Here is a 25,866-nt window from a genome sequence, read left to right on the forward strand (position 1 = left end):
CTTGAGTCCGCTGACTCGGGCAGGGGCAGGCAGGCCCGCTTTGCCCACCTAGGGTGCTGTCCCTGCCATGCTGAACTGCCAGAACTCTCCAGATGGGAGCAGGCTGCGGCCAACTTCCCCAGCTTTTGCAAATCCTGCATCTTAATTAGTTCCCTACTGCTTCTGTACATGGCCCACATTTTAATAGTCTCCAGGCTTCTTCCACCATTTGCTCTCTGATGTTCGGTGTGATTTCTCTTCTCCTCAAGACAGTCCCCCTGACTCCTCCGGCACCCTCCCGGTCTGGGAACAACTTAAGGGACGCCGATGTGCCAAGCGTGTAGCCGGAGATTGATGAGGCCGTCAGCTGGCTCCCTCTGCCCTCGCCCTCCCTCTCTCCCGGGTGCTCCTCCCAGGGATGAGCCCGGCGGGGGGTGGGTGAGATGGGAGGCGAAGGAAGGGACCCGTGGAGCCCCCAGCCAGGTGTGAGCCAGTGGACACCGTGACCTTCTCCCGGCCCACAGAGGAGTCTGGCTGTGTCCTTCCAAAGGGGAAGGACGCTCCGGCTCCCACCCACATCTGTCAGTGCTTATCTGGCTCTGTGTGGGGGGCTGCCTGAGCTTGGTACAGCTGGGAGAATGGATGCCTTCAAGTGCATCAGGGGGAAATGACCAGTCATTTATCTCCTTCCTGCGGTGTCAGAGCCTGCAGCCATCCATCCTGGAGGCTTGTAACAGCAGCTTCTTCAGCTGGCGTTGGCCTCAGGAGCCAGAGAACCGGAGAGAGGTGGGCGGCGAGAGAGATGGGCGGGCCGCCGCCGCCCCCGCTTCATGCTGTGACTGTCCGCACTCCTGTTGTCTTCCTGGCCGTCTGGGGGACCGAGCCTGGGCTGTGTCAGAACTGCTTGCATTCCACACGGCTAGGTCTGGCAGCCAACACGGTGGCACCTGGGAGTGAGTTGGGCGGCATGTACAGCTGCTATAAACTTCCCATAGTCACATTGGCCATCCCGCCCCGCAGAGCTGTGTTCAGAGCATGGGTCATGGGACCGAGGAGCCGCTCTGGGACACATTGCCCGTTCACTGTTGTCTCTCCCCGCGAGAAGGTACACGCTCTGAGGGCAGGGACCCACCTGTTTCTTCATCTGCATTCCCAGTGCCCAGCACTCGGCTTGGCACATAGCAGGTGGATGGGAAATTTATTCAAGGGATAGAAGAAAGAAAGGTGCCCAGTGTTTGATCTCAATCTTGGAGAACATGGTTTGTCTCGGAATATCCATTAAAAAAAATTTTTTTTTACATTTATTCACTTTTGAAAGAGACAGAGTACAAGCAGAGGGAGGGGCAGAGAGAGAGGGAGACACAGAATCTGAAGCAGGCTCCAGGCTCTGAGCTGTCAGCATAGAGCCCGACATGGGGCTTGAACCCACGAACGGTGAGATCATGACCTGAGCTGAAGTCGGTCACTTAACAGACTGAGCCACCCAGGCGACCCTCGGCATCCTCATTTCACAGATGAGGGACACTGAACAGACAGAAGCCTGTAACAGCTGACCTGGGCTTCCCATCCAGTTCCCAGCCTGGCCTGTGGGGCTGTCCCCAGTTTTGCCATCTTGCCTCTCTTTGATTTTAGGTCGTAGGGGCCTTTGCTCTACAGCTGGGCTCTGCGGGAGAAAAGACACTGAACGGAGATCCCAAGACCTGGGTTCTAGTCCAGACCCCTCTACCTACTGGTTGCGTGATTTGGGGCAGTTACCTAATGACTCTGGCCACGGTTCTTCGTCTGTGAAATGCAGACCATGGTGGCTGTTCAGCTCCCTTCACAGCACTGTCCTGAGAGTCACGAGAGAGGGTGGACCTGGAGGGTTTCTGCTGCGACGCCATCTCCGCGCTGCACCGCTGGGTGGGCCGAGGGCCTGGGTTCCAGGCCTGGGTTCTCAGCTGACGCTGTGTCTGTCTCTGGTCCGTTGCAGGAGTCACTGTCCAGCTCAAAGTGTGTGTACTGTCTGGCCTGGAATGGGACTGCATTCTGCCTTTGAGTCTTTTAAAAAACCCCGAGTCTGGTATCCTCTACGCTGAGGTACCCACAGCTTGTAGAAGTCACCCCATATGTCCCAGAACCCTGGCATCCATTGCCCAGGGCACAGAGGTCCACTTGGAAGGCTTCCTCCCTGCTTTTATGGACACCTGTTGTCCCATGGTGTGCTAGGCCAGGCCTGGCTGGCTGCCTCTTTTCTCCTGCTCGTGGCCTAGGCTGGTCCACCTTCTTCTGGAAGGCCATTTCCTCTGTGATTCGCTCTACTGTGGCCCCATACGTTTGCCACTCAGCACTGGCCACCTAGCCTCTGCACCTGCCCCCTATCCCGATTCACTGTGTGGGGATGCTCCCAAAAGGTCCTGCCCCCTGGATGTATCCAGAGCCAGGATGTATGTGCCATGAAGACAGGGCTCATCTGTGCCACTCACAGCCTTCTAAGCACCAGGCTCATTGGTGAGGACCCATGCATGTTGCAGCAACTCCAACTGGTCTCCCCACTCTGTCTTTCCTCCTTCAGCTATTTCCAGTGACCCTCTCAAAATACAGGCACCATCCTGTCAATCTTCACTCAAAACTTCCAATGGCTTCCAGTCGCACTCAGAGTGGAAGCCAGCCTCCTCTCAGTGGCCCTCAAGGCCCCTGTAACTCTGACTGGTCTCCTACTCTGCCCCCTGGATCACCATCCTCCAGGCAGATAGGCCCTGGCCTCAGGGCCATTGCACTGATGGCTCCTGTGCCTGGCACATGCTTTCTTAGGTATCAGTGTGCCCCCTGCCCCCTCCTCAGGTTTGTGTTTCGTTGGCCACATTTCAGGGTGTCATTGCCCTTCTACTTCCTCGGATACTCCAGCGTCCCCTCCTCTACTCTGTTTCTCTCCAAAGCACTGATCACAGGGGCACCTGGGTGGCTCAGTCGGTTAAATGTCTGACTTCAGCTCCGGTCCTGATCTCACAGTTCGTGGGTTCGAGCCCCGCATCAAGCTCTGTGCAGACAGCTCAGAGCCTGGAGCCTGTTTCAGATTCTGTATCTGCCTCTCCCCTGCTCCCACTCTGTCTCTGTCTCCCTCTCAAAAATAAAGAAAAAAAAACAAAGCACTGATCACCATCTGTTGTGCTGTAGGCCTCACTCATTTATTTTAGGTGTTGCTCCCCCCCCCCACTAGAATATAATTTCTATGAGGGCAGGACTTTCCCTCTCTTGTTCACAGCTGTGCCCTCAGCACTTAGAATAGAATTTGGTACACAGTAAGCGTTCGGGAATTTTGTGTCCAACGAATGAATCGGGCAGGGTGTTTTCCATGCGATCCTGCTGTGATTTCCAGATCAGGAGGACTGTGCCCGCCCTCTGAAGCGAGGCTGGCCTCTCGCCTTCGAGCTTGGTCTCGCCCTCAGCCTCCTGTGTCCTCAGCACTGCTCTGGACTCGGCCTCTTTGCCTCTTCCTCTCTGGGCCCATGCCCCGGCTCGGGGAGACGCTGCCATGCTGCTTCCAATGGTCTGAGAGCGTCAGAGAGTGAGGGGTTCACCGGCGGGTGCCACCACCTTGGAGGTGGAAGGAAGGCGCTCACGTTGGTCGAGTGTCATGCCCCTTGTGTAGACACTCTGTGTCCTTTGTCTCCTTTGGCCCCCAGCAACCCCGGGAAGTGGGCTTTGACCCCCTAGTTTTACAGATAAGGAGATCAAAGCCCAGTGTGTGGTTTAGGGTCCTAGAGCTGAGCTGTCACTCCAGAGCGGCCTCTTGCATTGTGTGGTTGACTGTATTCCTTTGAACTGTCCCAGCAGCGCTCCATGTGCCTGCCACCACCCTTCCCGCCCCCACCACCCTGCTCGGCTGCAGTGACTGGGTCTGCCAGCCAGCCCAGTGGTGACCTCGTGTTGGCACTGTGGATGTTCTTCTGTGTCTCGGGGGTGGGGAAATGCTCATTGGGGGTGCTCACCCTTGCGTGGTGTGGATGAGGGCCCATCCTTGCCTGTTGGTTTGGGGGTGAGTAGGTAGGCTCAGCAGAGAGTGGAGACAGAGGCCATATGGGGAGATAATCAGCCCTCCTGTCATATGGACATCCTGGGATTCTAAAACAGGTGGCAGCGAGGCCTGCAGGGTGCAGCCTGGGTGATGGGTCCTCAACGTGAACCTCATCTATTTTGAGCTTTATGAATCACAAAACAGGGAGTCAAATGCAGCCAAGAAAATGGCACCCCTGAGGAACGAGCAGATGGATTCCCGGGCCTGCCACCATCTCGGGGAAATCAGGGCTTCAGTGAGGCCCCCACCCCAGTCTCTTCCCCTGTGCGGTGAGAGATAACTATATGCATCCCCCATTCTTTCTCCCTAGGAGTCAGAGGTTCTGATGGGGATGAATGAGATAATGATTCTTAAGCTCCTTGCTTCTTGGTGTAAGTTGATGTATAAAGCCAAGGAAATATGATGAGCTTAACTCCTTAAAATAATAAGCACTCAGAAGAGAAAACTGTACATTTGTAATTTTAAAGAAAAACTAGAGGCAGGTAAAAAAAAAATCTGAGCACTCCTGATGTCACCGAATTGTCTGCCATTGTCTATAGGGGCTTCTCCCTCCCTTTTGCACCATTACTCTGTCTCCAGGCCCCAGCGTCAGAGAGAGCCCGTGATGGATGGACGGATGGATGTGCCTTGTCGGGGTGTTTCACCACTATTTCCCTTGGGGCAGTCTGTCTGTTGGCAGAGCACAGCCTCCCGGAAGATGGTATCTCTTGCAAACTCGACAGCTAACAGACAGCTCCTCTCTTTGTGTATTTCCCCAAAGAAGAACTGTCTTAATCTGTTTTTTTATATGGCATATTTTATTATAATCCATATATGACTTGCAGGTTCCCAATCCTCTGCCCTGAGCCAAAAAACGCATGAGGAGTCAGAGACTCCGTGAGCCTGTGACATCCAGGCGTTTGCATTTTTAAATGGCCTGGGATTTAATTACTCACTGTGCTCCCATGTTGCACTTTCGGGTTCATCTCGTCCGCATCCTGTTAATGAGCTCAGTGGCTCCAACAACCCAGTGGAAGCTTTGCTTTCAGTATGTTGGGTGGCAGGCTTGGGGCACCTGTGTCAAAGCCTGTGGCTTTGATTTCCACCCGAGAGGATGGCTGCCCTGTCCACAGCCCTGGATAGAAGCCACTTCCTGGCAATTTTTTTTTTTTTGCGTTTTTATTTGTTCATTTCTTTCTTTTCTTTTTTTTTTTTTTTAAAGACTTCCTATGCTTCAATCCTTGTTTGTCTAAGAGGTTTTTTTCTTATTTGGAAACCGATTTGCTTCGGTTTGCACAGAAGCTGTCTCTGGTGTGATGGATCGTGCTGGAAGTCACCCAAGGAGTATCTCTGTTCCCAATTAGAAGTGGAGGTAGCGCTGCTTACGGGGGCCCAGGGAGGCGGCTGGCTTGGGTGACAGCTGCTGCCGCTCTGGAGAGAGTAACGATCCGTGGGTTTATATCCTTGTGTATAAAATCAGGCTAATTTAAAGATGAATTATGTGTGGGTTTTGGACCATTTTCTTTAAGTGGTAAATGTTTGATGGCTCTTGTCAGGTTTACGTGATCCCCAAATTTGCACGAGGGTCAAAACGAGTACACTTACAAAGAATTACTAAATCCTATCTCTAGATGGAATGTATTAGAGTAAGAGAATCAATGAAATCCCTAAGGGCTCAATGGAGAGCATGTCTAGGACGTGTGTTGTGCAAGAGCTTGGACCTGTTACCTTGTTTTCCCTTTACTCTGGGACCTCCTGTGGTCGGGAGCCAGAGAATGTACCCTCTGCTGGTCTGTTGGGAGGGCACCGGTTGGTCTTGTCATTCTGACCTTGTAAGCCTTACCCAGAGTGCTTTGAAGGCAGGATTTGCCAGTGGTCAGCTAGAACGCTGGCCTGGAATAGTGCTCAGCTGGGTATGAAGAAGGCACCGTTAAGAACCATACTTAACATCTTACTATTTTTTTTTTTTTTTGGAAACAAAATCATAGCACATGTTCCTTTTAATACTAGAAACCTGCACTAATATGGTAGCCACTAGCCACACGTGGCTACAAAACACTTGAAATATGGCTGATATGAACTGAGATGTGCTGTATCACATTAACACCAGACTCTGAAAACTCAACGCAAATCAAAGAATGCAAAAGATTGAATTAATTTTTTGTCTATCACACATAGAAATGATAATGTTTTGGATATAGGGGGTTAGAGAAAATATATTGAAATTAGTTGCACCTGTTGCTCTTTACTTTCTAAAACGTGGCTGCTGGAAAGCTTAAAATTATGTAAGTAGCTTGCATTGTGTTTCTATTGGACAGTGTTTCTGTATCATTAAAATCAGGATTATTCTAACTTTGATAATAGTAACTTGGAACATTAAAATTTTCTTTAACATTTATTTATTTTTGAGAGACAGAGAGAGACAGAGCATGAGTGGGGGAGGGGCAGAGAGCGAGGGAGACACAGAATCTGAAGCAGGCTCCATCCAGGCTCTGAGCTGTCCGCACAGAGCCCAATGCGGGGCTTGAAGTCANCCAGGAGCCCCCCAGATCCTTTACATACATGATCTAAGTTTGAATGATAAGTTTTGAATAGAAAAACCAAATTCAAAACAAAAATTGATAAGCCTCATATTCTACTCTGTTTCCACTCGGGTTTTGTGGCTCTTTCAGAGTTTCTTTAGGCAGTGTATTTCATTGTTTAATTTTCACATCAACACTATGAAGTGTTGTGATCATCCTTATTTAACACGTAAGGAAACAGAGACTCAGAGGTTCTGAGTAACTAGCCTGTGGTCCCTCAGCTAATACAAAGCAGGGCAGGACCATGACTCCAGTGCTGTCTGGAAGCAGAACTTCTATGAGCCAATCAAATATTTGGTAATTAGGCAAGGATAATGCCACTAAGTTTCTCTGTGACCCTGGGAAGGGCTCCTTATATTTCTGTGCTACGCTTTCCTCCCCAGGGATTGGCCACTAGAGGCTGTTGGAAGTCCCTTCTGGCTCTTTGCATTTAGGGAGCCCATTTCACTGTTCCCAAGTTGGTTCTCTTTTCTCTCTTGGTTCTTCTACTGTGCCCATCTGGTAAATGACCAGGGGACCAAGAGAGTAGACTGAATTATGGAAAAATGGGATGGAGGAATATTTAGCAGGGGAAGAGGAAGAGGAGAGGACGTTCACAATGGATGGAAAGTTCCGGGTGGGCTCAATACTGCTGCAGAAGGGGTGAATCCCTCTTGGGAAGGTTCATACAGAGCAGAGCCCAGAGCCATGACACACACCTGCCTGCCCTCAGCTTCAGCAACAATCTGCCTTTTATTTTGAAATATGAAAACTGTGGAGAGAGTTTAGAGATGTAGTGGAAATGCACAAAGGTTTGGAAAAGGACTTTTTCAGGAGGAACCAAAGAGAGACAAGGTGATGTCTGTACAAGCTAGAGATATGTGAATCGATTCTGTAGGTAGATTGGGGTCAAGGCTGGGCTTTGCCCTGTGATGACCATGTGACACTAAACAAGTTCTATACCTTCTGAAGCTGCAGCGTCCTCGTCTGTGAAATGGGATAGTAATTGTGCTCACCTCTTGGGTGGTGGTGGGGGTTAAACAATACCTAGCAATAACAGCAGCCACATTTTGAATGTTTACTATGTGCAGAGCACTCTACACGTATACAAACATATCACCATCCATTGGGGCTTGGCACAGGGGCTGTGTGGCTTTCTGTGAAGTTACTTAACTTCTCTGAGCCTTAGGTTACTTGTGTATAAAATGAGATGATTAAAGCAGATGATCTATAAGGCTTTTTTTCAGCTCTAAAATGCTGTGCAATTCTGGAAATAGGATTTATTCAGTGTTGAGGCTAAGGGGGATACTAAAATATGAACTTCAAATATATATATGATTATGATAATTCGAAGGATGGTGACCCACTGTTCTCTTTTCACCAAGGACAGAACATGAGGCAACATGCTTTCGTTTTGTATTAGATGTTTAGAAGCCTTTTTTTTGGACTTGGGAGAAAGAGTAGGCTCTGGAGTTAAACTCTCTGAGCTCATTAAAGCAGACAGTGGACTGTTTCTCTGACATTCAACTTCAACAAAACTTCATCACATAGGCCTACCCTGACCCCCTGATCGAAAGTAAACCCCCCACTGTATTCTTCCTTCACATTTCCCTCTGCTGTTCCCCCCCATTGCACTTATGATGATTTGTAATTGCATATTTATTTTGCATGCCGTGTTTAGTGTCTGTCTCCTTAGATTGTAAGCCACCCAAAGGCCAGTATTGTCTGTATTTGGTATGCCTCCCGTGTGCCTAGTGATAGCACCATGGTTCTTTGTAAATATTTGTTGAATGAATAGGTATATGAATGGGTTTTGGAGGGGGTTGATTTGGTGGTAGTACTTCTTGATGGAGGTGGACCCTTTGCCTGCCTTTTTTGGTGAGAAAAATCCCAGAGATCTTGTCTCTCAAGGATCTTTAGATGCTGTTTCTCCATCCCACCCTCTTCCTCTGGGGGCTGGTCACATGTAGGTGGGGGTTTCTTCAGTTTTAATGGGATACTCCAGTGCTTCTTTCTTGTGGGCTGGTCAGCCTGCATCTGGCTCTGAGGAGATGGAAGGGTTGGGTAGAGTTCCATTTGAGTCAGAATGAAGCCCAGCAGAGGAGGGCTTGATTGTGCTGTTATTTCCATTTTCTCCCCCAGATCCACTCTTCATCCTGGGGCACTGACCTTTAGTCTCCTTTATCCTGGGAAACTGACCTTGGTGTGCTGCCTCAGCGAGGCTCCCTTGCCCTCTGGCGTCTAGTTGAGGTTTCCCAATGGGAGGGCAGAGGAGGAAGACAGGGATGGAAAGAGAGAAGTTGGACTACATGTCCCTTTAACTTAGTTCTCTCGCGCGTGAGCTCACTGAGACTGCAAGTCACAGATCTCTCCAGATTCTTGCAAACGCTCTCCCCCTGTCCCTCCAGGAATAGCAGTGGTAACGGCTCTGCACTTGGTAACTCCCCTGGGATGCTTCATCTTTCCATGTTGTTCCCTTGCTCCTGCCCACACCTCTGTAATAGTTCCTACACTAAACTCTCAATCCCCCCCACCCCCTACAGGATGTTCATTCCCCCTGATTGTTTTCTCGGGCACCAACCCCTCATATTCCTGTATTCATCATACCTGATAACAGGTTAGGAGCCAAACCTCTAATTGCCATGGGGATAGAGGTACGGAGTTAGAGGAGATTGGATGAATGTTTTGTAGCAAATCGAAATAGGATCACCTATACCTGAGGTTTCTGTTTTTAATTTAGCAAAACCCAAACCAAAAAATCTTTCTTTGGATGAAGAGTTTGGGGGACATCTTGAGAAAGGAATTGAGCTTCTTTCTCTTGGTCTCTTCCACACAGAGGGCTGATGCTGACCGCCACTGCTCAGCTGGCCCCATGACTTCAAGCCCTAGGTAGCCGATCAAACTGTGGCATCTCACAAAAAGTACCCTGGTATGCAGGCATGGCAGTCCCCAGCCATTATTCTGGATCTGTTAGGTATCTCTGCTCCCTCTTCTCTTCCCTTGGTTTTAGTGGTCTTTGTATCCCTTGAGGAGAACAGCCTCTCTGAGGTTGAAACAGCTTCTTTTTTAAAATTAAAATATTTTAAAATTTTATTTTAGAGAGAGAGAGCACATGTGGGGGAGAGAAGCAGAGGGAGAGAGAGAGTGTATGAGAGAGAGAGAGGGAGAATCTTAAGCTGGCTCTACGCTCAGTCAGTGTGGAGCCTGACCCGTGGCTCAGTCCCACAGCCCTAGGATCATGACCTGAGCCGAAATCAAGAGCCAGATGCTCAACTGACTGAGCCACCCAGGTGCCCCGGAGTCGCTTCTCATGGTGCAAGCTGGAGCTGGGCAGGCAGCGTGGCTGAGGGGAGGTGGTGGAGTTGCCAGAGAGGACTTGGGCAGAGGGAGAGAATAATAAGACTTGAGGCTAACGTTGGTGTAGCGTTGCTGTAGAGTTTTCAAAGCGTGTTAAGGTGAAGGAACATATTTATGCCCCACACAATGGCCCTGTGGGTACTGGGCATTGTTACCCTCACTCTGTGGATGCACCTTGCCCGGAGGCACTGTCCATCTGGTGCCGTTTCTGCGCTGCCTCTGCCGTCTTTGAGGGTATCAGCAAAGGTTGGGGTCTGTCTCTGGACTGTGAACAGGAGATGGAAGAGCCGGACCCAACTCTTTCTGTTCCACCCAGAGGAGAGAGCGCAGGCCATCTCCAGCCCTACCGAGAGCTTCTGGTTCCTGCGTGCCCTCAGGGCCACCCGCTGTCCCTCCCATCCCTCCTGCTTCTAACAGGCTGACCCTGCTTTTCTGTCCTTACATTTCAGAAGTGGAGCTGCCCCTCAAAAAGGATGGCTTCACCTCAGAAAGTACCACATTGGAGGCCTTGCTCCGCGGTGAGGGTGTTGAGAAGAAGGTGGATGCCAGAGAGGAGGAAAGCGTCCAGGAGATACAGGTATTTCTGTGCCCGCTCTGGGGGGGTGGGGGTGGGGTGTCCAGAGCGTCACCATTGTGGTTCCAGGACTCCAGCAACGGCGGGGGGTCCTCCTCCCAAACTGCCCCGTGGCATTGCTCCTGGAAGACTAGCAAATTCTTTTCTAATTTAACCTGTCTCCACCCTCCCCCTCCTTGAAGAAGTCATTATTCCTCTCCCTCCGTGTCCCAATGTATTCATTCAAAGTACGGTTTTTGCTTGTTGTGTGCCAGGCACCATGCTGGGTCCCAGGGAACATGATGGTGAACCAGAGAGAGGGAGTCCTCACCCCTGAGGAGCGAACAGTCCATAGTTCAGTCTTAAAAGGAGGTCGTCTACACCGGCTTGTCTTGAGTGAGCCCCTGCCCCCCGGCGCCACTTCCTCACACCCTGTCCTCAGCCCTAGTCCACAGTGCCACCCTCTCCTCCTTCAAGGCCAGTCTAGGAGTCACCATTCAGGCAGGGCTGGTGGATCCTGTCCCTGTTTGTTTAGCACCCTCTGTTCCCAGCACTACTGGGGCTCTTCCTACTCAAGATTATAACGGTGCACTCTGACCGTTTCTCATTTATCTGGCTTAAATCTCTGGTGTTGAATACAATGGTTGGCACAGAATATTGTAGTCATAGTAATTAATATAAATATTGAACAATAGTATTAATAATTAAATATAATTCAGTTATTAAAATCAAATTACATTTGTATTAAATGTATATTTTATCATACTTTCTATTTTATGTGACACATATTATATCATGTTACATATTTATTAATTGTATATCTAATTTAATATTTAAGATTTGCATATTAATTTATTGAAGTTATAATTCAAGCTGTAACAGTTAAAGTTTGGGTTTGCTTCATAAGTACCACCAAGTCAGGGCATTCCACTGAGTTGGGGACTGTGCTATTGTATTCACCGTTGTCCCCTTGGGGCCTTGCACGCGCCCAGCAGTCGAGTCTCAAAACAGATGTAGAACGAAGCAGTGAATTGGCCTCCTTCTCTGCCACCCTGTGTTCAGATGAATGGTCAAGTCTTTTCCATGTTACAACATGGCTTCTATTGGCTGCCTCCTCTCCTCCTGAGAGTTACAGCCCTAGTAAACACCCTTAATAGCTGTTACCTCCATGTGTCTAATGCCCCTTGGACTCATCTGTCACACCCAACAGCCAGTTCATTGGGAATCCTGTGAGCTGTGCCCACAACCCAAATCGAGAGCACAGACTCTTGTTACCAGGTCCCTGGTCCTGGCTGCTGTCATCTCTGGTCTGAAGGGCTCCAACTGCTTTCTATTAAAAAAATTTCTTTTAATGTTTATTTATTTTTGAGAGAGAGACAAAGGGCGAGCAGGGGAGGGGAAGAGAGAGAGAGACACAGAATCCGAAGCAGGTTCCAGGCTCTGAGGTGTTGGCACAGAGCCCGATGTGGCGCTCAAACTCAGGAACTGTGCGATCATGACCTGAGCCCAAGTTGGACGCTCAACCGACTGAGCTGCTCAGGGTCCCCTGCAATTGCTTTCTAAGAGGAGCCCTTGCTAGTGACTGACAGGGAGCCCTTCAGTACCTAATTTGATCCTGTTATTCCTGGGCCCCCAAACTTGCACAGGCTCCTGTTGTCCCAGAATAAAAAGTCAAGGCCCTCTTACCTCTCCAGCTCGGTTGCTTTGCCTTTCCCTTGCTCACTCTGCTGCAGGCACACTGATGTCTTTTTGCTCCTTCTAGAACACACCAGGCACTCTCTTGCCTTGCGGTTTTGCTCCGCCTACTTCCTCTGTCTGCAGAGTCCTCTCCCCAAACATCAGCTGGACCCTCCCCCTCCCCTTCTGCACTTTGTGCTCCTGTCTCTTCTCTATGAAATTTACCCTGATCACTGTGGGCACAACCACATCCAGTGCCCTCCTTGCCCCCCAGTGCTCCCGATTCCCTTACCCTGCTTTCTTTTGCTTTTTCTTTTTTCTTCCCATAGCTTTAATCACGATCTAACATACTTTGTAATTTGCTGGTTTGTTATGTGAATGCTTATTTTCTGTTTTCTTCTAATAGAATGTAAACTCAGGGGTGGGATTCTTTGTCTCATTCACTAATATATCTGAAGCATCCAAACAGTGATGAGCACTTAGTAGGTACACAACAAATATCTCTTAAATGGATGTGCAAGTGAACAGATTCCTGGGAGTCACCCCGTCCCCAGTTCTTCCTCTCTCCAACATGTCCTGCTTTGCTAGCTGATCTTTCATCCCGCAAGAAAGCCGGCTTGTGCCAATCCCTTGATTAAAAAACTTAGCTGAAACACTTCCTACTAGGTCAATCCAAAATGGTGAGTGTGATCTTCTTGGGCCTCCTTCTCTGCTCCTAACTTGGTTTTCAGGCTTATTTTCCCCTCAGTCCTGTGCTCCCCTGTTCTTCAGTCTTCTTCCCTTTGTGCCTGTGGTCATGCTGTGTCCTTTACTTGGTGGATTTTTTCTTCTACTCTATGTGTACAAATCCCAGCCTTCAGTTAGCCTCAGCCCTAATACCACCTTCCCCAGGAAGTCTTTCTTGATCGCCCCACAGCCAGAAGGATCTCTTCTTGTCACTGCCTAGTTCTTTCTTCTTTGTTTTTTTCCATCTTTATGTATTCCCCTTTCCCCCAGGTTTTGGACTTTCAGGTCTTTGAGGTTAAGGTCTGTCACATCTGTATTGTGCAGTTTGCATAATTTCACAGAATCAGTGGATGGGACAGAGCCATTGCCCTGAAACCCTGAAGCCCTAATGATAGATAGTCTTTTACCCTTTCAAGCTGGTTCGAGTCCTTCTCAGACAGCCTTGGGCCAGTATGTGGGTCATCACTTTGGAATCCTCATCATCACTCACATCCCCTACGTAAATGGAGTGTCTGATAAGTGCAGAGATGGGCTCCCATCTACTGTGCTAGAAACTGAAACCAGGACCATGAGCCCAATGAGTTTACATGTTCTTATTGGCTTTGGTTAGTAAAATAAAGTACATATGTAGCACATGAACTATATTTGCTCCATTTTTTAAAATTAATTCATTCAACCAAGCTGTATTGAGTGCTTCCTCTAAGCAGGCACTGTGCTAGGATCTACGGAGACAGAGAAGCCAAGAGACTGGTTTCATCTGTTCACATTTACATTCTAGTATGATCTATAGACAGAAAACAAGTAAACAAAAGAAATAATTGCATTTCAGGATAAATGACCATGAAAAGATCAGAGTCTGAAGACTCAGTATAAGAGGAGGGACAGATTCTAGGTAGTGTCCTATGGAAGGTAAAGGATTTAACCTCAGCCCTAAGGGATGGGAAGGGGCAAGTGAAGTGAGGATGTGGGAGGAGCTTTCTGGGTAGAGGAACAGTGTGCATGAAGGCCTCAAGATAGGTCTGAGCTGGTGGTTTTGAAAGAACAGATGGAAGATGCAGAACTCATGGAACTCAACAACAACAACAAAAACCCCACACAATTCAATTACAAAATGGTCAGAGGAGAGGCACCTGGATGGCTCAGTCGGTGAAGCATCCAACTTCGGCTCAGGTCATGATCTCGTGGTTTGTGAGTTCCAGCCCTGCAGTGGGCTCTGTGCTGACAGCTCAGAGCCTGGAGCCTGCTTTGGATTCTGTGTCTCCCTCTGTCTCTGTTCCTCCCCCACTCACCCTCTGTCTCTCTCTCTCTCTCTCTCTTAAAAATAAATAAAGATTTTTTAAAAATGGTCAGAGGACCTGAACAGACATTTTGCCAAAGAAGACATCCAGATGGCCAACAGGCCCACGAAAAGATGCTCAACAGCATTCGTCAACAAGGAAATGCAAATCAAACCACAAGGAGGTCACCTCACACCTGTCTGCATGGCTTTTATCAAAAGACAAAAAATAACAAGTGTTGGCAAGGATGTGGATAAAAGGAAACCCTCATACACTATTGGTGGGAATGTAAATTGGTGCAGCAACCATGGAAAATGTATAGACGTTCTTCAAAAAATTAAAAATAGAGTTATCATATGATCTGGCAATTCCTCTTCTGGGTATCTACCTAAAGAAAATGAAAACACCAGTTCAAATACATATATGCACCCCTGTGTTCACCGCAACATTACTTACAATAGCTAAGCTATGGAAACAATCTAAATGTCCATTGATGGATGAATGGATAAAGAAGATGTGGTATATATATATATATATATATATATATATATATATATGTATAAACACACATATACATGTGTGTATATACATACATACATACATGCATACACACAATGGAATACTATGCAGCCACGAAAAAAAAAATGAAATCTTACCACTTGCAACAACAAGGACAGACCTTGAGGATATTATGCTAAGCAAAATAAATCAGAGAAAGGCAAATACCACGTGATTTCCCTTACATATGGACTCTAAAAAAATAGAACAAACAAAACAAAACCCAGATTTATAGATACAGAGAACAGATTGGTGGTTGCCAGAGAGGAGGGGGGTTGGAAGGGTGTGAAGCAGATAAAGGGAATTAAGAAGTACAAACTTCCAGTTATAAAACAAGTCATGGGGATGTAATGTACAGCATGGGGAATGTAGTTAATAACATTGTATTAATTTTGTAGGGTGACAGATGGCAACTAGACTTACTGCGGTGACCGTTTTGCAGTGTACACAAATGTCAGATCACGATGTTGTTCACCTGAAACTAATGTAATATTGTATGTCAGTTATACCTCAATAAATAAAAAGAAAAAGAAAAAAGGGGGGAAAAACTTGACAGAAGGCTCATGTGGCTTGGAGGACTGCGCCAGGGCCTAGAATGGAGTAGGAGGGTCAGGCAGGGTCAGACCACTCTGGCTTCTCAGGATGTGAGGAGGCACATGATTTCATGGGAGTGAAAAAGGAAGCCATTTTAACCAGGGCAGCAAATTTGCGTTTCCTCAGGATCCCTCTGGCTGTTGCGTGGAAGGGATACTGGACATGGGGCCAGCGGGAGGAGGGTAATCAGTTAGGAGGCTTTGCAGCGTTCCAGGCCAGAGATAATGGAGTCTTTTAAAGACATTCCTTCTTCTTTTTTAAACACAACCACAAACCATTGTTATCATCACCGTAAAGACTGTTTAGAGTAACAGGGAGAAAAGTTATTTTAAAATGTGTTTATTTTCCAGATAATGTCCTTGGACAGGGAACACGAGTATGTTAGTGGGGGATCGGCCACATCTCAGTTGGATCCCTGCCCTTGACTCCTCTGCACAGGACGCCCCCTCTGCTTCCTGAGCCCTGAATGCGAGCTTTGTTTGTTAGAGACACTTGGCTCCTCCCTAGTTATGCAGAGAGGCTTCTGGGCATCGGGGCCACATTGCAGGAAATGCAAACACACTGGGGCAGCCGCTGTCACATCTGAAGCCTGGGGCACAGACTTGGGGTTCCCAAGACACAGGGACACCAACGGGAAGAGGGAGGGAGACGTCAGCTTACTTCTGGACACTGGGGCCAGGCGGCACTGCTGGAGACCAGCTCAGCCACCTTCAACCAGTTTTTTACCTTTCCAACACCGAGTCCATATTGCAGGTCATAAACACCTTCATAATAAAAAATGAGATTGGAGTCAGATTGTCCCAGATGCCAGAGACAATGGCCTTTAAATGTGAGGTACTCGGAACTCACCATGATTAAATGACTTCAAGACCTGGAAGCTGGCAGGGCAGCTGTTTGAACAGCAACAACAGTCATAACAACAACACCTCATATTTATGCCGCATCTTTTCACCAAAGCCTGCAGAGCATTTGACTTGTCATTGTCTTGCTTGACTTTCCCTTGTATTCCCACCGATGGTTCAGGGAGCCAAGGTGCAGAGAGCCTAGGAGGCTTGCTTGGGACCTGGGCCAGTGTTTCCCAGCCGTGGGCCAGAGATCGTGTTTAGCAGGCAGAGCTACTTGTCTGTTAGATGGCTGCGGTCAGCCCTGAGAACCCCCACGTGTCGTCAGCTGATGGCTTCCCCAGTAAGCCCAGTAGAGAAGCCGGAGAATTTACTAGACCTGTTTTGAGTTCTTTGTGAGGACTTATAATTAGCAGTGTCTGAACCCCTGTGGCTGGAAGAGAATTCCAACTAGAAGACAGTGGGAGCAGGTGCCTGGAAACTCACTCCTGGGCTTCCTGCTTGGAGGACAGGCCACACGCGTTGTCCAGGAGGCCACCTGAACAGGGATGGTGATACCACACGTCAGTGCAGTATGTGCTGCTCATAAGCCTTTTTACAGCTTGTGTGATTGTCACATCATCACAAGCGTGGGTGGATGCTGTTATTGTGTATAATATGGTGCCTGCCTTTTTTCTAGCTTCCTCTTATACCAGTCTCTTTCTGAGTCACAGCTCTAGTCACACTTGCCTCTTTCTGCAACGTGGACAAGCCATATCCCTCTCCCTCCCTCAGGGAGTTTGCTCATGATGTTCCCTCTGCCCAGAATACTTTTCCTCCCACCCTGCCCTCCATCTCCATTCCCCAAGCTAGTCTTTGCTCATCCTTTACATCTCAGTCCTCTTAGGTCACTTCCTCAGGTAAGCCTCTCCTGACCTGTCAGATTACAGAAACTTCCCTCTAACAGCCTCTTCTAGCAGCTTGCACCTGCTCATCACTGCGTTTATGGCAGTAGTAACTATATGGTTGTGGTTTTTCTTTAAACCTGTTTTCCCTTCACTATACTGTGGCATCCTTTTAGGACCAGGACGGACTGTAGTCATTTTTTGTGGCTTGTCTAGCATGTAGTACAGCCATGTAGTCAGCACTAGACAAATGTTTGTTGATTGAATGAATAAATGAATTCCTATTTTATAATTGGGGAAACTGAGGCAGGAAGAGATGATGACTCGCCTGAGGTTGCACAGTGAGTCCATAAAGCAGCTCCTAGGGCCCTGGACATGGAGTCCGGTGAGCTCCATATCCCTTCTCCTTATTCCACTTTCAGTCTGGGGAGCTGGGCCCTCTGCCACAATCTTTTTTTTCTCCCTGAAATCTAGAAGTACACACCTTACCTGTCCTCCCCACTCCCAAAGGGAGTGAAATGTTCAGGTCCCTGCAAGAAGGGTCTGTATAATATACCTCAGTCTTCAGGCATAGGGCTGAGAAATGAACAGAAAACTGTGAGCTGATGAACCTGATTCAGCTTTGGTCTTGGATTTGTTGTATGACCTTGGGCAATCAAAACTGTTTTTAGCCTCAGTTTATTCACCTATAAAATGGAAATTGGATTCTCTGCTGCTGTGTGAGTCACAGGGCTGTTGGAGAGTGATCATTAAATACATGATCTTTAAGCTTCATTACAAGTTATGTGTTGTAATAAAAACCAATTTTTCTTTAAAAAAAAACAATGGGTGATTAAGAACAACAAATTCATGTCAAATTCTGGTCAGATGAACAGGAAGTTACTTGTTTTCATCAAACAGGGCAGGGTTCCAGGATGGCAGAGAATGAATGAACATATTTTCATATTTAGGAACAAAAGGAAAATTACATTAAAAAAGTTAGGTTTTGAATAACATCTTGGGTCCACATAGAAAAGTGCCCCTATCGGAGTATTCTCTTTTTAGAAAATGTTTCTTGGGCAAAAAGAGTTGAAAAATGTCAGTGTTCTGGGAGGATTGGGCTGGAAGGGGCCCAAGGGCTTGAGAGAGTTGTTACCGCCAAGAGCTTAGACCCTGGGCAGCATCTCGGAGGCCCTGCTTCCCAAGCAATGGCAGAGTCTTGCTTTGTTAAAACATAAAAACAAAACAGAATCCCCTCCCCGACTCAAATCGCCCCCTGATGGCTTTCTCCTTTGCATTTTATTTCTCAACTCTTTTGTTTATTTTCTTGTCTTTTCAGAGGGTTCTGGAAAATGACGAAAATGTGGAAGAAGGAAATGAAGAAGAAGATTTAGAAGAGGATATTCCCAAGCGAAAGAATAGGACCAGAGGACGGGTAAGCTGGGGACGCCATGATGGAGGAAGAGATAAGGGAGGCTGAGGGCGGAAGAACAATTGGTCCCCAGACCCAAAGTCCCACTTCAAGCAGACAGAGCTCATATACATGGTCTCCCTTGATGAATACTCAGAGAGGAAAATTCCAGAAGAGTTCTGATCCCGGGTGATAGCATGTAAGAGTTTAGCCCTTACAGGAGGGAGAATAAGTGGGGGATGGTACCCTGAGGGACAGTGAAGGTCCTGGGAGGGGTGGGGTGGGGTAGGGAAGAGGATGAGGAAAATGTGACTGTTGGACCCATTACTTGGTCTTAAAAGAAGGCTGAGTTTTCCTGTCCCTGGGGCCACCCCAGAATGACAGGGTCAGGATACATGCTTTGGGATGTATCTCACTGCGGGGAGAATAGGATCTTGCTGGGAAAGCATGGGGACCACGAATGGTTTCCAAGTGGATGGGGCATGGGCTTTTGTTGTGGGCTTGGGTTGTGGCAAGAGGAGGCCAGAAGCCCGAGGAATGACAGATGGGAAATCCATGGTGGAAGGTATAAGCCTATGGTAGTGGTCCTGGAGGGGAAGGACCAAGCCTGAGTGGCACTCTCAGGCGTGCAGGTTGCTCCTGTAGAGTCCTTGTGTCCAAGCCCAAGAGGCTCTTGGTAGTCACACTCAGGGGTCTGCAAGGACATCTGAAAATAACCAGGTGGAGAGGGACCTCCAGGGGTAAGCTTGCTTTCCATCTAGAGAATTGGTCTTTGGTCTTCTGGCTCCTTCAGTCTCTGGGTAGAATCCTTACCCCTCCCATGGATAAGGGGCCAGTCCTGTGGGTTTGGGTCCCTTGATAATTATGGCAAGCCTCTCTGTTCCCATGCTTCTTGTACTTTATATGCATCAGAATCATCAGGAGAGCTTATTGCAATGCAGATTCCCAGGACCCACTCCCAAAAGTTCTGATTTAGGAGGTCTAGGGTAGGGCCTGGAGAGCTGTGTTATAAGCAAATTCCTGGGTGACTGTGCAAGCAGTACAGTTCTGCCCACATTGAGCTCAGATGCTCTGACTTGTTGACGAGGCTGGAATTTCTCAGGTTGGGCAGGGCAGCCCTGTCACGGTGCACACCTTCTATAGTTGCTGGCCAGCTTCAGTAATGATCTTGTTTTATTTGCTCTGTACTCCCACTTTTTATTGGTTTATATATTTACTTAATTTGGGGAGAATATCTGAAAGGAAGTCCTAGACATTGTGTCATTTAACCTGCACATACCTCAATGTGTATCTCTAACAAATAGCATTATTATACCCAGTACAAATAACAACTACTCTAATATCTACTCTCTAGTCCCTGATGATTTCCTCAAAAATGCCTTTTTACAGTTGGTTTGTTTGAAACTTAAGCCTCTTTTATTCTATAACATACCTCTTCCCTGCTTTACCCCACCACACACATACAGATTTTTTCCTTCTCCATGTCATTTATTTGTTGAAAAACTTGGGTGGTTCATCTTGTAGAATTTCCCACATTCTAGATTTGGTGGACGGGTGGTATTTAATGTATCCTCTTTATTTCCTGAACACGGGTGGTTTGATTAGAGACTTGATCAGATTCAGGGTATTTGTATATATGTGTAAATAGTTTTTTGGTGGGGCAAGAATCTTGGCTGTGCTTCTTACTGCATCATATCAGGAGGCACACGTTGTCCAGCTGTTCTGCTCTTGGGGAGAAAATGGATCAGTGGATTTGGGTGTTGTCCGCCTGATCTCTCCTTAGAAGGTTCCCCATCAAGTTTTCATCTGATTGCTTCAGCAGCCATGGGTAAACTTGCCTAGACCCATGACTTCATTGGGGGCTACAAAATAGTGAATATCTAATTCTTCATTGGAGGAGACTTTAGGATTTCTGGGTCTCTTGCCAACTCCAAGAGCCATTTGCTTCCAGGCCTGCTTCTATCCGTTCCCTCGCCCCAAACCAAAGTTTCTTGAGTAGACTGTGGAGACTGGTCTTCTTCACGTCTTCTCTACTCCCAAGCTAAATCTAGATGGTTGAACTCAAAAGTGCATGGATATGAGCTAGGTGTCTCCTCTGTAAGGACACAGCAGTGGCAGAAGCAGCAGCTGTGTACTCACCACATACTTTCTGGGCACTGGGCCATGTGATGAGGCTCTTTACACTAAGAAGTACACATAGAAGGTGACCACTACGTACTTTGTGTGGTGCTCACGATTTGTTCTGTTTCTTACAGGAGCCACTGGACACATGTGGCAACTGAGTGCTTAGAATACTGCCAGTTCTTGTTTTCACTTATGTGAAACAGGAGAAACTTAACAGAGGACCACGGGGAAGGGGAAGGGGAAAAAATAGATAAAGAGAGGGAGGGAGGCAATTAGAGACTCTTAAATATTGAGAACAAACTGAGGGTTGAGGGGGTTGGGGGAGGGGGAAAAGAGGTGATGGACATGAGGGAGGGCACTTGTTGGAATGAGCACTGGGTGTTATATGGAAACCAACTTGACAATAAACAAACAGAAAAAATTATTGCCAGTTCCAATTAAAATGTGCCATAATGTCCAATATGCACCAGATTTCGAAGACTTAGTAGAAAAGAATGCAAAGCATCTCATTAATATTTTTTGTATTTAAAAAAATTTTTTTTAATATTTTATTTATTTCTGAGAGAGAGACAGCGTGAGCAGGGGAGGGTCAGAGAGAGAGGGAGATACAGAATCTGAAACAGGCTCCAGGCTCTGCACTGGCAGTCAGCACAGAGCCCAAAGCGGGGCTTGAACCCACAAACTGTGAGATCATGACCTGAGCCGAAGTCGGACTCTTAATCGACTGAGCCACCCAGGCACCCCCAATAATTTTTGTAATAATAGGATAATAGTTTGGATATCGTGGATTAAGTAAAATATGTTATTAACAATAATTGTACCTGTTTCTCCTTCTCCTCTTTTTGAAAAACATGGTTACTAGAAAATTTGAAATGACGTGTGTGGCTCACATTATATTTCTATTGGCTAGCACTTCTTTCATTCCCATAAATTGGTATTATTACTTCCAGAGAGATTAAGTAGCTTCCCCAAGATCATCTAATCTAGTAAAGAAGAAGTCAGGGGGCGCCTGGGTGGCTTAGTCAGTTGAGTGTCCAATTCTTGATTTTGGCTCAGGTCATGATCACAGGGTTGTGGGATCAAGCCCTACACTGGGGTCCTCACTGAGCAAGGATCCTTGCCTGCTTGAGATTCTTTCTCTCTCTTTCTGTCTCTCTCTTCTTTCCCCCCGCTCCTCCTTCTAGTCCTTTCCCCTGCTTGTGCACACTCTCTCTAAGAGGAAAAAAAAGAAAATAAATTAAAAAAAAAAAAGTCAGGATCTAACACAGGACTGTGCTTTTGCCACCGAGTCATGCCTGGCACAGTGTCCATCACGTTGCCAAAGACCAGGATGTTGAATGAATGACTGAATGATGGAAAAGAAATAAAAGCTATATTTTAACTTTGTGGCAGTTGAGAGAAGGCTTGAACACAGTACGGGAGCTGGGTGGGGCCTACACTAACTCCAGGCCTACTAGATGCTAGCCAAGTGGCCTCTGAATGGCTCTAGGTTGTACCCTGACACCGTAGACCTGTCACCCATAGTGGAAGCCATGGGATGACCCAGAAGGGTATGGGTGAGCCTGCCTATGCTGAAAGGAAAGTGTGAAGCTGCCTAACCCAGAGCCTCAGTTAAACTACCCTTTTAAGTGGCATATTCAAGCTGCTGCTGATTCCTGGAGAGCATTTCTGTTGTTGGGACTGACAGGGAGCAAGGCCATACATACACTCAATGTGTGGCTCCTGCATCCAGATGGCCAACAGACACATGAAATGATGCTCAGCATCCCTCGTCATCAGGGAAATGCAGATCAAAACCACGCTGAGATAACACCTCACGCCGGTCAGAGTGGTGAAAATGAACAAATCAGGAGACTCTAGATGCTGGCAAGGATGTGGAGAAACTGGCACCCTCCTACACTGTTGGTGGGAATGTAAACTGGTGCAGCCCCTCTGGAAAAGTGTGGAGGTTCCTCAAAAAATTAACAATAGAACTCCCCTATGACCCAGCAATAGCACTGCTAGGAATTTACCCAAGTGATACAGGAGTGCTGATGCATACGGCCACATGTACCCCAATGTTCATAGCAGTATTCTCAACAACAGCCAAAACATGGAAAGAGCCTAAGTGTCCATCAACTGATGAATGGATCAGGAAGATGTGGTTTATCTATACCATGGAATACTACTACATGGCAATGAGAAAGAATGAAATCTCGCCACGTGTAACAACATGGATGGAACTAGAGGGTGTTATGCTGAGCGAAATAAGTCAGGCAGAGAAAGACAGATACCATATGTTTGCATGTACAGGTGGATTAGGAGGAACTTAATGGAGGACCATGGGGGAGAAGAAGGGGAAAAATAGTTGGGGAGAGGGAGGGAGGCAAACCATGAGAGACTCTTGAATGATGAGANAGAGTGTAAAGTTTCAAGTAACATTCTAGTACTATTAGGTACTGTTGCAAAAATAGTTCTGATAGAAGAAAGGGTCTCAAAGATCCCCAGGGAACCCTGGGTCATCACTTGAGAACAACTCCTATAGAGCAACTAGCTCTCTGAGCCTCTCCTAATTGAGGGTCTTTTAATTGCAAGAAAGTCAACAGCTTCAGCAAAAATGTAGAGTATTTGAAAAGCATCTGGGTCATTGCCCCAACTATGAGCGATCTTTGAAGATGCAACCTTACCAAGGGCAAGAAAATGGCAGGGACTTAGGACTGGGAAAGAATAAGGAACCCAGGCAGCTGTGGCCTCTACTTCTTTGGTTTTCTGTCAAAAGACTGTTTCCTGCTGATCTGCATGGCTTCCTAACTCCTGAACAAGATGGGTCCCAGTTCAAGTGTGCGTGCTCGCGGGAGTCATTTTCCCAACTCCAAATCCTTTATAGGTAGAATCTGGCCCATCTTAGGTCATGTAATTACTGAGCCAGCCAATCAACTGTGGCCATTGGGGCTGGGCCATGTGGTGCAATCATGGCTGTCGTGGCTTACCAGTATCTGAATAGAAGGCGAAATGGTGAGGAGTAGAATGGGGTGAACAGTTCTCAGAGAGGGAGGACCGGTTTCTTTTGGACAGTCAGCTTCAAAATCTTACAGAACAGAGTCTGGAAACCTAGGTCCTGCTCCTTCTACTGACTCTGTGACTATGGACAAGTCACAAACACTTTTAGAGGTGGTTTCGTCAAGTGCTGAACGGGAGTAATATTACTCTCTGTGACTCACGGTGTATTGGAGGAATGACTTGAACTAACACATGTGAAAGAGCTTTGAGTGCTGTGTGCCCGGCATAGATCTAAGTGTTGGGGGCTCATAATAACATATGAAATGACATCTTTGCTTTTAAGGACCTCGGGATTAAACTGAGGAGAAAATACTAACAGCCATGATACAATTAGAAAACAGCAGGCTTCTGCCTGTGCACTAACGAAATGCAATAAAAGTTCAGAGGAGAGAGAAGAGATCAGCTTGGGCAAGAAGGGGAAATAATTTATTGAGCACTTCCTGTGGATGGGGCCTTATCCCCTGTGGTTTCACACACTCTTGATGCAAACCCTCTTAGCAACTCTGAAGAAAAGGTGTTTCTATGCCCATTTTACAGTTGAGAAAATTAAAATTTAGAGAAGTGACTTGTCTAAAGACACATGGCTGGTGGTTAAACTTATGCCTGTCTGACTTTAAAGCTGATAGTCTTTTTACTCCTCAATTTGGCAAGAGGAAAATTCTCGGAGGAGTGGATGTTAGTGGGGCTAAAGCATGGACCAGTGTGGGTGGCAGAGCAGAGGCTGATCCATAACAGGGATCAATAAAAGCAAAGACCCAGACATAGCATGAGCATGAGGTGAGCCTGATGGATTTAGCACTAGGTTGCCGTTGGATGTGTCAGTGGATTTTAGATGGCAATGAATGAATGAATAAATGGCTATGGGCTGTGTCATTTACTCCTTTTGTCTACTGGTCTGGGAGTCGTGCATTTGGATTGGGAAGGGCAGTGCAGAGGTAGGCTCCCAGCTGGTGGATTCTTTGAGCAGTTCAGGGGTCAGTTGATGAGCTCCTGGAGTAAAATGTGGAATAGAAGGGAAATGCAAAGCCCAAGATGGCCTTCGGGGGAAGAAACCATAGCGCTTGGGTAGAAAGAATGAAGGAGAAGAACCAAAGATGATTGACTCGCTGAGTGACTGATTGATTCAGCAAAGGTTTATTAAGTGCATCTTAAGTGGCTGGCCATGTGCCAGGTTCTGAGTCTAGCATGGCCCAAATAGACGTGTTTTCTATTTTCTTGTTAGGGAGACAGAAGCTCAACACGTATGCAACTCAGTATAATATAATGTCAGACAGTGCTAAGTGCTGGTCAGGGAGAAGAGAACTTTGGAGAGCATGTGAATGGATATAGGTTGGTCAGGGAGGACTTCTCTGAGGATGTGACACCTGAGGAAGACAAGTGGAATTCTGAGTTGCCAAGTTTGAGCGATTGCAGGAGACTATAGAACAGGAAGACTTCCTGCACGGGTGCATTTGGCAGCTGAGGAAACCAAGGTGCAAGGACAGTGTGGAAGTGACCTCCCTGGTCAGCCCTGCAGAGTGAAATCTGACCCTGGCTTTCAGCGGGGCCGCTTGCCCTCCTGCTAGCCGCTCCCTCAGGAGCCACGTCTCCTTCTCATCTCCCAGGAGGTATTTTTAGTCTCTCAGAGCCCCTTCCCCGCGTCTGCTGCTGGCTTGTCATTCTGCTTCACTTGCTTTCACCTGCTCCAGGCGACTGTGACAGGGCTGCAGGCTGCACACGTCAAGCTGTCCCTGGCTTCACCATAGGGGCGTGCGGGGGAGGGGGTGGCGAGGGCAGCTGAGGGTGACCAGCCTCCATGTCGTTGTCCTGATGTCCTGAGCAGGCAGGGAGGCCTGACAGTGCCTGGGGGTGACCACAGCACCTCACAGCTCCCTCTTCAGGTCAACTCTGAGAAATGAGGGCCAGGGGAGGGGGCCGCTGGCTGTTGCTGCTATGTGCAGAGATGGGGGGTGGGGAGGCAGAGAGGCAAAGCGGTGGGAGGGAGGGAATGAGGGAGGTGGAATTTTGTAATTTGTTTTGGAGAGAGATAAGTCGAGGAGGTGGTGGCGGTGGTAGCTTGGCAGGTGGTGTTGACTGTGAAGTGTGTGTGTTTTGTGAGAATGTGTGAACATCCCAGGCCTGGGGTACAGGCCTTTCCGCTGTGAAATCCCCAGTGAGAGAGAAAGAGAGAGAGAGAGAGAGAGAGAGAGAGAGAATGTGTGTGTGTGTGTGTAAGCGTCACAGGCCATTTGACCCTGAAGTCCCCAAGGCCACTTGTCCAGGCCCCGCC

The 25,866-nt window shown here is 47.6% G+C and overlaps 1 protein-coding gene across 9 annotated transcripts in view; it reads left to right on the plus strand.

Moving 5' to 3' along the window:
* Positions 1–25,866, plus strand: part of DPF3 (double PHD fingers 3) — a 252,461-nt gene that overhangs the window by 131,779 nt on the left and 94,816 nt on the right. For all 9 annotated transcript variants that reach the window (XR_013331772.1, XM_077750840.1, XM_077750841.1 and 6 more), the window contains exons 4-5: positions 10,383–10,510; positions 18,363–18,458. Coding sequence is in view for 8 of the 9 variants with exons in the window: in XM_077750840.1 (XP_077606966.1) it covers positions 10,383–10,510; positions 18,363–18,458 (224 nt within the window). In the remaining variant the exon portion in view is untranslated. The remainder of the gene's footprint in view (positions 1–10,382; positions 10,511–18,362; positions 18,459–25,866) is intronic.

Source organism: Crocuta crocuta, unplaced genomic scaffold (assembly GCF_008692635.1).
Source record: "Crocuta crocuta isolate KB4526 unplaced genomic scaffold, BGI_CrCroc_1.0 scaffold186, whole genome shotgun sequence".
Classification (NCBI taxonomy): domain Eukaryota; kingdom Metazoa; phylum Chordata; class Mammalia; order Carnivora; family Hyaenidae; genus Crocuta; species Crocuta crocuta.